Source organism: Bombus affinis, chromosome 5 (genome assembly GCF_024516045.1).
Source record: "Bombus affinis isolate iyBomAffi1 chromosome 5, iyBomAffi1.2, whole genome shotgun sequence".
NCBI classification, from domain to species: domain Eukaryota; kingdom Metazoa; phylum Arthropoda; class Insecta; order Hymenoptera; family Apidae; genus Bombus; species Bombus affinis.
In genome coordinates this window covers 11,666,538-11,682,103 of record NC_066348.1, presented here as the reverse complement: position 1 = coordinate 11,682,103, position 15,566 = coordinate 11,666,538, and the positions used below count along the sequence as shown (strand labels likewise).

At 38.6% G+C, this 15,566-nt stretch overlaps 1 protein-coding gene and 2 long non-coding RNA genes across 3 annotated transcripts; 1 reads left to right on the top strand and 2 right to left on the bottom strand.

The window, feature by feature from the left end:
* Positions 1–1,415: 1,415 nt before the first annotated feature.
* Positions 1,416–3,419, bottom strand: LOC126916856 (uncharacterized). The gene is made up of 4 exons (XR_007710746.1): positions 3,121–3,419; positions 2,051–2,862; positions 1,845–1,944; positions 1,416–1,743 (listed from the first exon to the last, which is right to left on the bottom strand). It is a non-coding gene; the product is annotated as an uncharacterized LOC126916856 (long non-coding RNA).
* Positions 2,148–12,884, top strand: LOC126916859 (uncharacterized). Its single transcript, XR_007710749.1, has 2 exons — positions 2,148–2,258; positions 10,519–12,884. It is a non-coding gene; the product is annotated as an uncharacterized LOC126916859 (long non-coding RNA).
* Positions 4,071–7,741, bottom strand: LOC126916841 (uncharacterized). Its single transcript, XM_050723065.1, has 5 exons — positions 7,257–7,741; positions 6,446–6,841; positions 5,882–6,024; positions 4,321–4,958; positions 4,071–4,160 (listed from the first exon to the last, which is right to left on the bottom strand). The coding sequence occupies exons 1-5, from the start codon at positions 7,387–7,389 to the stop codon at positions 4,157–4,159; spliced, it is 1,314 nt and encodes a 437-aa protein (XP_050579022.1). The 5' UTR covers positions 7,390–7,741; the 3' UTR covers positions 4,071–4,156.
* Positions 12,885–15,566: the final 2,682 nt, after the last annotated feature.

Here is a 15,566-nt window from a genome sequence, read left to right as displayed (position 1 = left end):
GAATGGACAGTATGACAAAGTCATGCGATATTCGTTCCACATATACATCAACGTAAAAGGAATGTTCTGTAAGCAATATATCTAGAAATGAAAAAATAACATTTACTTATAATATATTGTAATATTTTGTTCTTTTTTATTAACATAATTTAGCAGAAAAGCCACAACAGCAAAACTTACTCTAAGTAGATTTAGCTCTATCTTTATTATTTCTTTCTTTTTTACTACGTTCAGAAATATATTACAAATCTAACTATGGCAAACTTTGCTGTTGTTGCTACTAACGTAAATGAATTATATTATTTATCTCTTCAATAAGTTGCCTCCGTGGTTAGTTGCATTTTTTACTAATTTGTCAGGACTGTTCTATATCTTAACTCAATCACTTTCGTGATTTTGCATTAGTTCAGCAGGTTATTATTATCGTATCGTGTAACAATAGTATGTACGTAGTATTTATCGTGGAAAATACGATACAGACTATGGTGTGCCAGGCAATCGAATCCACCCGGACTCTTGGCGTTCGCAGCCGACTATGTTATTCACTACGTCGACGTCGCGGCTATTTGTATTCCACGATCTTGGTATTTGAGTATGGAAGGATTTCCCATCCTACATTTGTATTCAATATTAATATTGAAGATAATCCATGTTTCGTTTGATGTACTTTTAGATTACAATACGAATGAAATGTTTATTGCGTTGAGATGCGCAGACAGAGTATGTAAAATAAGGAATAAACGTGTAATAAATCAAGACCGACGAGTTTCATAAGTAAATCGATTAACTGAACCAGTACAAGAATTGGAACTTGCTTTAATAGATCATGAAATTCAGGTTTCTTGTCCACTTGTGCACCAAGAAGTTGCGGCAAAAAATCAGTGGTTGCAAAAGAAAGTGAGGAATTTAAAGGAAAAGTTAAATAGTCAATTTATTGAAGCTGTAGCCATGCATGAGGGGTCAGAACTAGCTGAACGAACTAGAGGAAGTATTTTAATCGACAGGATGAAGATATTAGAAGAATGTAAAGAACTTTTAAATGATTTTGATGAGAATCCTGCTAGATAAAACGAGCATGTAAGATTACAAGTCCTGTACTTAAAAATTCTTGATAAGTAACAAGAGAAAAAGTTATCGATATAATATTTTTGAAAATATCCTCATTCATGATGACAACAGATATTCAAAACGATCAGACGAGGAACACCCGAGGAATTTATCAAACTATTAATCTGTTAATGCAAATACATTTACGATAAGTCATGAGAAATGACCTTCAGAACAGACGTCGTTGGATGAAATATGTTTGCCATCTTTAGGCGATTTTCATGAAGAAACATAAAGAACATTCTTTGTTTCAAGTTATGAGAACCGACCAAGTAGAAAATATCAATAAATAGTTTGCTATCAAGGAATATCTTTTGTATTTTTGTATTTTTAGACAACACTAACTATTAAAGAAAAAAATAGTGTATACGTTAAAATAAAACATTGTGTAAGAACAAATTATGGCAAGCTGGAAATAGTCTTGTTCTGTCGCTGGTATGCGAATAGAACACGTGTCTGTTACACGTCTGAATTCACGAACGCGTAGCAAAGAACGATCGTTTCTTCAAGTTGTACTCGACTCTGAGTTAGAAATATTAGCAGGAAATTTACGGTGTATGCGAATCGGTACGATGATGCAATCAAACGATCAATTTCCTCGTTTAATTTCGACTTTGAATGACTCGATCGTAGTGGCTGCAATGGGAACGCATAGTACATGAGTATTATACATATCGGCGATATTATTACAAAATCTTCATTCAAATATTATTATGAGTATGAAGAAAACAACTCACTATCTTCGTTCCTTCGATTTTGTAAAATTCGTCAAATTTGTTACTTTCTTACAAGAGAGAAATTACAGGTTCCCAATTTCTGTCACTCTGCTCGTAATCGCTATATAAAAAATATAGTAATATTAAAACAAGTAGTGATCACAAAATCACAAAAAGATTTTAATATATAATAAGGAAAAAATGTTTTAATTTATTTGATTCTTTACCCAAACCGTCAAAGAAAAACGCTGTGACTCGTTCAATTGATTCAAAACGGTACTTGAAGTGTATCGCGATAACTAAAGGACGTACTTGACGATAGCCATGCCAAACCGTCAGAAGTTGGTTTTCAAAGTTTTCGAAATAGTTCCTCAAAGAGCCATCTAGAAGCTATACGAGACGGTGGAGATAATAAGCTCTATAATTGGCTAAAAGGTCAGTCGATAATTTACAAGTCTCGTATTACATGTATTATTAGTCTAATTTCTCCATTGTTCCAATTAATTATCATTTAAATTGTTTTTACGTTGATACCTCCGATTTCTCCTCTTAATGAGAGGCATAAAATTTAACTAAACACGATTCTACTCGTCGTTCGTGATTTCGTGTGAAATTTTAGAACTGGCCGTATTTTTCTGCCTTCGTCAATTAGTATGCGCCGCGAAGAACACGCGTTTCGTTCAAGTTTGCATAAAAGTACGGTACGATCGGGCGTGGCACCAAGAAAGCCGGGAAAGTGATATCTCTCTACTGTCGGTGTGTTCTGTTCCATTCAGGAACGGATAAAGATATTTGTCGCCCCTGTTACTCGAACGCGCGTTAATTCGCTGTTAAATCGCCTTTCAGGAACGAAATCGACATTTTCGTTCGTTTTTAAGTTAAAAGATTTTACGAAAATATCTTCAAGTTCGTCCGGTATAGCTTCGACAAGTTTCCATATTTATAATAATATTTCGTTGAAAATATTCAGTTATACATCATAAGAGAAGTTGTAGAAAGGTACTTTACTTCGATGTGGAGGTTTGATCTAAGATTTCATCTAAAAAACAAAAATAATAAGTAGTATGAGCAAAAGTTTATAAATAGCTGAAGTTGAATGAAATTTTTTATTTTATTTCTATGTGAAACGTGTTTACGTGTAGTTTGTATATTTTATCAGAAACAAATCACAAGGTAATTCCGGTTATGGCGTCATAACGTTAGAGAAGTATTTATTACGTAATTTTGAAATTTTACGGTAGAACCGAGTGAAACGACTTTCGTTGCTTTCGTTTTTAACCACTTTCAAAATTCTTACCGACACCACACTTTTCTGTTTCTACGCGCCTTCTTCGAATTGTTGGTTAATCAGCCGTGACATTTCAGTTAGAAAGAACGTTCGCAAAAGGAATATACATACACTTTGTTCCTTATGTTCCCGAAACTTGACGCTCATAACATTTCTTACGATCATATGAATAGTTAAGAATGTCACTATGTTTTATAATTGATTTAGAATTTCCATATACATTCGTCATTTTATGATAGGAAAAGATTTCAAAGTAAGATCTATTTAAAAGTTTAGAAGAGAAGAAGAAATTTCTTCTGCTGTCTATTTCTTATGCTGTAATATAATATATAATGTAATATGCATATATGATATAATATGTGTATGTAATATAAAAAAAATAAAAAATATAATATGTATACGTACTGCATAACTCAGTACACACATATTATGTTAGAATTGCAGATGAGATGAATACAAAACATACCTGACATCTTGCGGCATGTTGCTGACATATTGTGATCGCGTGTTCCGTAATACCGATCGTTGAAAAGACGGAGGTTTGGCTGTGCCCTCTACAATTGAAGGCGCCGAATTTAGAAATTACATATTCATACATATTTACCTACATGTCTAGTTTGAATTGAAATATGACGCAATTATAAAATAATTGAATTTCGTGATATGTATTTACACATTCTACCGTCTCACTGATGCTTTAGTTTTTCTGAACACTGAATAAAACTCTTGCTGATATTTCATGTGACGCAAAAACTACGCTAAAATTACATACGTACATATGTATATCAATTTAGCGCGAAAGACCATAATAATTACGCCAATAGAGCAAAATAGAATATGTAAATAAATCTGAAACGCGTTTGATATTTCGCACGCAATATATCAACAGTATTTCATATATTTTGAGATTCTCCTAATCTTGCTTACCGACGGATACAATGACAAAGGTACCACATGAGGAACAATTAACAATTCAAGTTTTAAGAAAAATCAGTGCTTTATTTAATTAAGTAGTCTATGTATTTAATACAAAGCGTAGGTTTGATTAGCTGAAACAGAAACAAAGAACAATAACATTTAGTAACAGTATTTCGTTCAATTTGTTTAAAAAATTGATTAATATTTCGTTAAAACCGTGCAAAGATTGATTAAAGCTCCACTTGTTTCAATTCGTTGAAAAAAACAAACGCCTACTAGAAATATACTTACCATTTGGCGATAGAAATTGGTTTACAAGAATCTGATGGCCTATCGTACGAGTATCCCAACAAACATTGTTGCAAATGGGGTCGTCCGTTTCTGCAGAGCACCACGCTCGTGCATGCAGCGTTCAATCTGTGCACATCCCCGTCTTTGCACGGAACCATACTGAGACTGTGAGGAATATCATGCACCATGTTCCATGGGTTTTGCAATTGCTCCGATGCCTGTTGTTGCGTACTAGACAGTTCTTGTTGTTGTTGTTGCTCTTTATCGACATCCGATTGCGTAGCTACAGATCGTTCGTTCCAGGAATCAGGTCGAATTCTGCCTAGCCAAGGATTTCCAGGATAAGATTGCGGCGGTCCATAGGAAGGTAATTGACCTGGTTGAGAAGGTTGAGCTGGTTGAGGTGGTTGAGGCGGTTGAGATGGTTGCGATGGTGCGTAAGACGGTGGTTGCGCTGGTTGTGGCGATGGAATATAGGATGGTGGCGATGGCCATGTTGGTGGTTGTTGCGGTAAAGTGGGTAGTTGCGATGGTGAAGATGGCGGCTGGGTTTGTGGCGAGGTCGGTTTAGGTGGCAGTGGTGGCGTTGCTGCGCCTTTGCAGTCGACGTTGTACGGGTAGTCACAGACGCCCAATATCTACGAAGTGATAAATTATAAATAAAACAGAAGGATGCAAATAACGTAGAGAATTTAGATTATACGTTGTCGAAGGACACGGTTTAGAGAAAAGCAAATAAATAGGGAAACGTATGATATCTCTTCGTAAGTATTCGGATGCATATAAAAATAAAACAACCCTCAACAATAAATAAAAATCTTCCAAAGTTCGATGTATTCTTTGTTTGTATCCACTGTAGTTTTGGGTCGTTGTTTCAGTTCATTTTGATATTCGTACTATTAGGTTTTTAATTATATTTTTAATTAAATATTCTGAAGTGAATCTATGAGTCAGATTTAGACTCTGGGCTATTTAATTCGTCTCAAATTCTTTCAACGATCTTGAAACCAGAGAATTACATAGACGCCAGCAAATAATTGTTAATTCGTTATTTTCCTTGAAAATTCTGGCAAATATCTCCGATAATCATTTCTCAAGCAATCTGGGCCGATTATCGCGCTCTCTATGAGACTAACAGGTGTATTAATATCTATGAATAAAGGCGTATGTTCAAATATTCGTAACTGCCATCTCTTGAGGCGCTTCTGTAAACGTTACAAATCGCATATTGGTAAAATGTTTAACATCCAAGCGTGATTATCGTCTGATCCGATTATTATCTTGGTTCTGCGTGAAATGTCAATCCTAAATTATTCGAAGCTTATCGAGCCAAAAAGAATTTATAGCAGAAGCGAGAAAACAGAATGACGAAGTAGTATGTAAGGTTAATGCCGAATTTAATTTCAAGCAACGACACGAAGGCCTCAAGAGCGGCCTTTGACCGTGTACGGAGACCAAGTGGGAGTTGAGGAGACTCTCACGCTTACGTGGGCCACGATGTTACTCTAAGATTTAAAATTCTGCAAATACCCTAGGAATAGCTCAAGAATAAGATTCTTACGTCATTATAGACCAAATCGTGAGGGCAACCGAATTTAATGGGTTTCTTGTAAACACACACGTAGAATTCCGAACAGTTCGTCGCACTTCTATAACGACCATTTGGTTCTGGACAGAGTTTCGTTCCACTGGTCAGAGATGGCCCTGAAGAAAAGACAAAAGTTTGTACAATGCCAGATCGCTACGTCAACATCGATGGAATATCAAAGATGAAAAATCTTTTCGCATTTTTATATTATGTAGTTTATTTACTTCGGTAACATTGACTCTAGTAGCATAATTTCTAAGAAATATAGACATTGCTACGATATGATATTAATAAGAAACTACATTCTGATAAACAAATTCTTATCGTTGATAAACGATCTTTGTCGATTTTTTCTACGCAACTAAAATTCACGAAATTGATATCAGGTCGAATTATTTTTTTCATTTGTTCGAACAATGTAACTACCAATCCACGCGTCACGTTCAAATAAATAACATAATATCGAAATAAATCTGAGATCTAATTTTAAAATTAATTTTGAAAATTAAGAAAATAAATGTGAAACCGTTTACTTACTTGGCGTGGGCATGGGGCGATTGCCGCAATTCACGTTATAATCGTAGTCACAAACTAGAGTAATATCGTTGAAGAGTAATCCATCGGGACAGGATTGTTCGGTAACCGTGTCGTCCCAACAATTTAAATAATTGGAGCAACTCTTCGGACTTGGAAACTGTCCCCGAGGAGCGTAACATCCAGGCGGTGGAGTTATTACCGGTATCGGGTTACTAGTTATGGGTCCTGGTAGCTCGTTCGTATCTCCAGGATTAGGAAGACTCGGATAAAGTTGCCTCGTATTCACAGTTTCTGATCCTTGCGATTCTGTGATATTCGTAGAAGGATTCTTGTTCCAAACGTTTGCACCGTTGTCCATCTTTTGTAAATCCACGAGATCCCATGCGTTTTCTAAATCTACCCGTAAACGTATGATTTTTCCAAGTATAACGAAATAGTTTGAAATTTCTAGTCTACGTGCTATACAATCCTAGAGAAATAAAATTGAAGAAATTCGTCCTATTTTTGGAAAGGGAACCGTCAAACTCAGTATATCGATAGCAAGTTTTTAAATAAATAATTTAAATCCTATACAAAATTCTATAAAAAAAAAGTAAGAATCTATCCGTTGCATAAGAACGTCGACGTCGCCCCCAACTACAATTAATACTAATTTATTACCGATGTTTACGTTTCCACGATATTCGTGTATCGTTTCTATAAATTAACCAAAATATTCATATGTGCATATTTATGAACAGTAGAGCCTAGTCCATTTTCTTTCAACAATTCAAACTTCGAAATAATTAAAAATTAGCATGCAACCACTGACCTTGTCGTTGCTGTCGAGAGTGTTCGATGTGTCTTTCGTGTAACGTGGTCTCGGAGGATGCCGCAGCGGTTGTTCTCCTGGCGGCGTCGCAGAGACCCAGCACAAGGGACAACGATATCAAGACGAACTTCATAGTAACGTTCGATCACGAATTGATGGAGGCTCGCGAAGACAAAATACGACGATGGGTTATGGGACACCCTCCAGTTTTACGGTTGAAACTCGACTACGATTAAACTCGCGATGATCGTCGAGGGATCGTTGGCGAACGTCGGTGTTCGAGTCCTTGCGTTCGATGTTCTGATGCTGGATGGCCTGGACCTGGTCGGTTCCAGGGCTTACATAGGGCATCCCCCACCACGGGTCCTCCTTCGTAGGGAGTAGCTTCACAGGAGCCCAATTACGCGGGCGCAGGACCCTGCGGTGGACTCTTGCTCAGGAAGTGCACGACTCTTCTCTTTACACCACTCTTGTTCCCGCTGAAATTCCCCTCCACTTTGCAGGCCACCGGGGTCGAACACGTCGCAAGGACGCGATTCGGTGCGCGTCGCTTGGATTCTTATTGGACGAGATTTAGAATGACCGGTCAGGACCGTGTATTCCCCCCGGTGATCATTCGTTTCTCGCGTCCGCGTATCGCGTGGTCGCCGAGACAATGATCTCGCGGATGACCAGAGCGGTGGACGATCGCGTAGGATGTCAAGGTCCCTTACGAGATATACGTACTTGGAAACGATGTTCCGTAACGGTATCGTCAACAATCGTTTCTCTGTGCATTCAACTCTTTTCGTTTATTTGCTTATGGATGTAAGGTGCGATCCGATCGTAAGGGTAATCCTTGTTCGGTCGGTCGTATCGATGCGTTGGTAGAGTCTGTGGGACGATTTTGTGGCGGATACTCCTGGCCAAAGATCGATAGATTGGAAGATAATGCTTGCGAGATAAACTAGTTCGCGCTCGTAAAATAAAACTCCTTTCTTTCCCACAGATTTGTATTTTCATCCAACTCGCTCGATGCAACGATCTAGCGATAAAGTGTCGCGTAAGTTTATTCGTTCTATCGAACATCTTAGATCGTCCGCGTGAAGTACAGATTGGTCTATTTAAAAACCCTCGAAAAGTTAATCAATAACGTTGCATCTTGTAAATTGTCAAACCGTTTCTGGAAGAAATGTTCTGCGTACGGGAAGATTGGTTTGCCAAGCGAACAACCGATTAGTCATAAACGTGAGCGAGACTGAAACCCGGATCAAAGTATTACGCATAACCACCGGTATTTTGTTTGAAAGAGCAATACGTGTTCCGCTCCGTACGAGAGTATTTGTAAGATCAGCAAAAAAATATGTCGCGTAGTTACTTAGGAACTTCCGGTGTCCTTGTCTCTTCCAAGTTTCGAAGAATCTCGAAGAAAGTTCCCGACCGTTGAACCTGCGAATCTCGAAGCTGGAATGCAGAGGTGGAGATACACCATCGAGATTACCCTTCGAAAGGTTTCTCATTACCGGAATGCATTTCGATATTCGGGCAAAAGACGCGGCTTTCCTGAATGATTCGACGCCTCTACCCTGGTCCTTTCTGCTGGGATATTGCGTGAATTTTATGAGACAGGTTGCGTTGCAGCCTGGGACCAATGCAGAGCCCATCGTCCTGTTTATTATCCGGCAATGAGGAAGATTCCACGGCCGGTCGACCGAACGAACGAAAAAAGAAAAGAAAGCGAACGATTCCACGTAATCCTGAAATTCAGATATTCGCGCCCAATGGCCCGTCCTCGCCAACTTTTGGCAAGAATACCGCGGGTACGTTCGTGAGTCACGCGTGACCTCGCCACTTGGCTTTCCATGCGTACGACGATTCACATTTTACTGAAAACAGTTAAACGGCGTCGTGAGTTTTGGCGATTTTCGTAGTCCGCGTCATTCAGAAGTTCGTTACACCTACGTTTCAAATCGTCTTACGTTCTCGAACAACTATCGTTAGGAAAGATTTACGATGGTTACGCTGCGGAGGAGGTGGATCGTTTGCCCGTGCCATTAGGGTTCGTAATACGCCATCGAAGAAATAACATAGATGTGCGTGAGTATTGTTCAAGAAAACATTTTGAGTAAGAAACTGTTTAAGAAAACGTTCGAGCGTTACAGTATCTATCCAAACTGATCGTCGTATCGAAATGCATTGTCATCGTCGCGCGTTGCAGCAAACACGAGAGGGAAAATTATGAGGTGACACATTCTTCGCAATGGTAAAGTAGGTAAGATGATGAAAGGCTTTGGGAACTAATTACAGTATTATATTATGATACCCGTCTAGGAGAAGCGTACGACGATTTGGTAAAATGGTATGGAAGATCTGCGAGCAGTGACGTGCAGAGATAAAATGTGAGACACTGTGCGTATTCGTGACAAGAATTCGTTGCATGTTAAACTCGCCGAAGCTTCGTAACCTTTTGAAGTTGTGTAGGTTGCAAGAGTCCAGTTTTGTGTACTAAACAGGTCTTCAAAAATATATTTCTACCAAAGATATTACCGTAATATGCATATATATATATAGATAAATATATTACAATATTACAACGATGACAAAGGAATACAGTTACAGTGAATCTTTCGAGCGAACAATTTGAAAGAATAAAACTTTTAACCATTTAATTCCGTTCTAATTAACGAATTTATTAGATAAGTTACACATATATTTTTTAATTGATTTGAACTAATCCCATACGTTCCGTATCAATTTCTCGAATCGAAGCCTGGTGCGGGTATAATTACAAGCCGACCGTATATAATCTCTGAAAAAAAATCATTGGACACCGTAGGCGTTCGTGAGTCGAATACCCGATACCATCTTCCCCCTGTGAAATCTTCCCTGATTCTGTGGTATGCTCGCAAAGATTCTTCCTTCTTCTAAGAAACATCTCGTTTGTTCCAGCAAAAACATATTTCTTATAATTTTTAAATTAGTTGGGTTATTGTAAAGAATAATCTAGCTGTAATAATTTCGCATGTCGACGAACTATACCTTTTCAAAATTTCACACGGTATCGACTACCAGCATCGGGATCGAGGAGGATATCTGTATCGAGATATTAAAACTGGCAGTTAAACGTAATCTGACGTATATTCTAGAAGTTTACATGCAAATCCTATCGTTATCGTTCATCCTACAACACGATTAATCGATTCGATCTTATTCATTTTGTCGTTTCAAGTATTCATCGTCGCGTTGTTTATCCTTTCTCTCCTTTTGCTTCTGTTTCGCTTAGCTTTTCGTTCGAACCGGGCACACTGTATAGGATAGCCACGGATGAGGCGGGATTATCGAGAAGAACCTGTTAGCTGCTACCCAAAACGAAAGAAATAGAAGGACAAACTATGAAGAGCATGAGAAAAATATGGGCGAGTATCCCGGCAGGTAAAGAACAAGATGCACGACGCGAAAAGACTAAAAGAAGGATACAGAAGGAGGAAGGTAGAAACGAATCGAAACATCCGAAAGATTCGCAAGGATGATTAATTAATCTTATTTATTTAACACAACTACTACCCTCGGATTTTGATATCCAAATCTTTCTGCTCTCAACTTGGCAAACAAAAAAAAAAAAAAAGAATTCATAATGTCCTAAGGTGTTTAACGTAAAATTAACGTGTACCAATCGCAATTCTTTCAATTTTTGTTCAAACTTGAAATATCTTTTAGCGTTAGAGAAATACAGTACAGAAAAAAGAAACGATCAACGTCGATATAAAAATGAAACATTTAGAGGAATAGAATTTTTGTTACAAACGTTTCTATCGTATTTAAAGATACTAAATTTCTCCGCTATCCTTAAGTACGATTGCGTGTAGAAAGAGAATCTTTGAATTAACGAGATATCGGTTTCCGTAGAAACACGTATCAGCGAGAGGGAGGAAAAATTCGTGGAATCGATGCGAAGGATCTACGAGAGAAGATACGAATTCTCTTTTAATAGAATTAATTTCGGCAGTTGATAATACGACTCGCGAACCCAGATAAGCGATTGACGATGCATGGTGTCGAATCGTAGAATAAATTTGATCCAGCTAACACGGTCCTCCACTTAAGTGCAAATACGGCGCCGAGGATGCAATATGTTGCGAGAGGATGCGCCTTAACACGCATACCTGAATTGCAAGCTAGCAAGGCAGTTTATTCGCGCGTCTCGTCCAGCGGAACTCATCGTGCAACGTTTCAATTTCCGTGACAGACTGTGATGGATACAGGGAGGCAGCCTTTCGAATAACCTCTTACAATCTCTGAGGTCCTATTATCGTGTCTAGGTCTTTCTTCGTCGTGCATTTCCTTTGTACGTCTTCGTGCTTTGCCAAATCAAATAGACGCGCGCGCAACTGTAAATTGAAATTGCACGTCCCTCGAAGAAAGGGACTCTTTTTCGTTTCCTTCGAAGATCATTTGTCTCGCTGTTAAGAATTTCCCTATCTTAAAAACGTCACTTTTGATCGTTGACAGATAATTTTCTATAGGAAACATCTATTAAATCGACTCGTACATCTTCGCTTACTTTGTCATGTCACATCATCTTGCGCAATTACCATCATACGTCGCTTGTGCTAACTCATGTTCATGCTTCTACTCTTATATGTTTACGTATACAAACGTTATGCATACGTATGCATACAAAAAGCTTCGACTTAAATTTACCCGCGATATTTCTAGTAATTTATTTGTGTTGTCCATCAGGAAATGTAAACAATTATATATTTCAGATACATGGAATATAGGAGAAAAAGAGAGAGAGACGATTCGTATTCCGTTGATGCATACCGATGTTTCCAGCGTTGGAAAATGCTGTTGGTGAAGGAGTTTGCAGATATGCTGACAGGCACGGTCGAACTACTTTCTATTAGTTGATGAATTACAACGTGAACTACACGTGCTATATGTATGTTGTAACCGATAAGCAGTGGAAGTGATTTTTTTCTCTGTATAATCGGTTAGTGCAACTGTATCGAAGTTTGAGGGAAAGTAAAATTACACTTCGATAAATACCGCTTTTCTGACGAAGATAAGGAACAGGAAGGCGAATACTTCAACTATCTCGCTCGATTTGATTTGACATGCAGATTTCACGTATTACTGGTTTTACATGTATGAAAATATCATTACGAAATAATCGAGATAGAACAATTTGAATATTAAGTTTGCATATCCTATAGTTCGCATTCTTAACACTATTCATTATTTCATTATTGATTATACGTTACTTAGTTATTTCAATCGACAATTTATCGAACGCGGTGTGTAGTAAGTGGACCGCGGATTTTCACGCGTCTATGGAAAATTCGAAGGTACAAATATGAACATAATACGCGTAATACTTAAAGATATATAAAACATTCACGATGTAATAGTTGATAGAATATTTACCAGGTGAAACAATTTTCTATTCAGGTTCTGCCTTTTTTAATTGCTATTCAGAAAAATTAGAATTTGCATAAATATTCGCGATCTAGTAACAACCTATCCGACCGTTGCAATTACATATGTCGTACACCTATTAAATAGTAAACGAGACATTAATCGAAACCATGGGCCATAAATAATTAAAAAACTTGTATAAGTAATACTTGTAATAAAACGGAAGATAAACCGAAATTTATACATACGTATTTCCTTTGTTTGCCATTCGAAGCACGGTCGTCTTAACGATTCTCGGAGTGGCTCTGGAAACGCAATCTGCAATCGAGGCATGCCTCTTCTTCCGTTCGATGTTTGTCCAGCGGTAATTACTGAAATTTCAGGCAGCCATTCGGCACGATTGCGCGCAAATGCTCGGTATCTTTTTTCCACTATTTGTTTCGCCCTCGCCGACGCTGTACCCGGTCGAACGACTATTCTCCGGACGAAATAACATCTCGTAGAGGGTGGTCCGCCTACTCGAACGTCGTTGTTCGAGTCCCGGCGAGGGACACTCCGATGAATTTGAACAAGCATTACGGTATCCGATCGCGAGTTGTGCATTTTCATTGCTCGTGCCTTCTTCCTCGAGTACTTTGAAAGATTTCAGGCATTCGTGAAACCTCTGCTTTCGAAGGGAGCAATAAAAACGAAGAGAATGCGTAGAGTTAGGTTCGTGTTAGACTCGACGAAGGGCGTCGATATTAATTTCTTTATGGTCGTGCCTTCGAGTGAATAACGGCTGGTCACGATACCGACAGTTTCAATGGGCGCAGTTAAGAGATCTACAGAAAAAATACGAGCAAGCTTCGAAGAAGGACTCGTCGATAAACATAAATAAGAGTTGGTCAAGTTGGCGGAATAAATTTACAGGGACCTGAGTTATTTTTATCGGAGCAAGAAACATTGCCTTTTTCTGCTATTTTTCCGTTAGGATCGAGCGGAGAAATTCGCACCTCTCTGACGAGCGACTCGTTGCCTCTTTTAAATACCCGCGCACCGAGCTACCTTGTAATCGACTAACACGATGTACAGAGAAAACGAGATGCTTGCCTTCTTTGAAGCATCGTAAACGTTCTCTGTATTCTTTCTGCGCTCTTGTTCCACGGGAAATTACTGTAAACCAGCATTGCTGATGTTGACGCTATCTACCTTCGCGTTCCTCCTTCCCACTCAGCCGAGGAGCTTAACCAATTTGGCGATGCGCTCGTGTTTTTTAACTCCTGCGTGTGGATAATGGTGTTGTTGTTCAATCGTCGATCTTACCTTTTATTTGTTTATCGATCCAATCTCATTATTCTTCGATTGATTTAATTTGTACGACGAATAAAAATGGGTGCGGCTAATAGCGAGAATTCCTTGCATCGGAACAAAGAAACGAAGTAGAATACTTTCTTAATGGAAAGATATATCGACGAGGAAGGTACAATTTCCTCTGTTTCGCAATTTAGCGTTACAAGACAGTTAGAAAGATGCCAAGTTGTATACGCACGAAATTACCGAGAAATTCATCACTTCTGAGAAAATAAACTCCCTCTATGCGGGGTTACATTCCTGCGTTGCGCCGCGTAGGTATGTACCCGCTTGCGGTTTCACCCGGGATCTTCTTACAATAGCACGCACAAGGTGAAAGATCCTTCCTGCAGATGACTTTATATGCCAAGTTATTCCCTGTATACCTCGCTTTGACCGTATCCTCGTCTACCTTCGCGCTTTTCAAACTATCGTCACGCGCTTCTGTACCGTTACTGTATCCGTATTGCGCAACGCTGCGTATCTAATGTGTAATATGTACTACTAAAGTGGAATTCATATCGTATGAAATACCGAACGAAGGATAAAAAATGTGCAAAATCATAATTGCAGGTTGAACTGCAAAATGAACGAGGCTTGCTGAAAGCTGACCTTAATTTAAAAGCTATAGGGGGAAAAACGTATCTTAATTAAATTAAAGACAATTTTATAAATTGCAAATGGAAGGATCGCGCCTTGAGTTTAAAGAAGCTTTCGTAAATATGCATGATCGTCGATGCATGCGTGTTTGAGAGTCGGCGGGACGGGATTTCCCGCGAGTTCGGTTAGGCGATCTAACGATACGAGTACATTTTTGGGAAGAAAGAGACGGAGCAACGATAAAACAATTAAAAGGAGTTAAAGGACTAGCAGGATGAGACTTGCCGCAGGAGGGTCCGGCAACGGAGAAAAATAAAAGATGAGAGCAGAAAATAAGAAAAGAGAAGAAGTGGTGGACTCGAACTCGTCAAGGACCAGAGGTCCTTGCTCTCCGGGTCATAGCGAGCCACAGACTCACAACACTTTCTGCACTTCGGGCTAACCCAGAGGCTCTCAAATTTATTCTATTTTCAAACATTTTTTATCTCACAACGAATTTACACGTGACAAGCGTAACAAACAATCGAACCGTTTATAGAGCTAAACAGAGATTCAGTATTTTCTGTATCCTTCGTCTAATTTTAATTCTTTTACTATTTGAGAGTATGATGTTTGCAGCCTTTAATCCATAATTTTATATCAGTGGAAAATTATTATTTTATAAATTATATTTTCTGATCCCTTATTTAAAAGGTTTAAAGTTCAAAGTTTACACGCAGAAGTTTACACGTGAGAAATATCTGTCATTGCATACCTCTTCGTTTTATTCATCGTAAGCGTCGGCGATACATTTTTCATCCCTTTCAAGATTTGTAACGATCTCAATTTCGCTAGCCTGTCATAAATGAGAGATGCGAACCAAATCCGACCTATACTCGATTAATTAAAACGTCTTCTTAATATGACGATCTTAAACCCTCTACTTCTTAACCGACCGGTTCAGATAACAAGGCGCCTCTCCATTAATCTGTCAACGCGTGC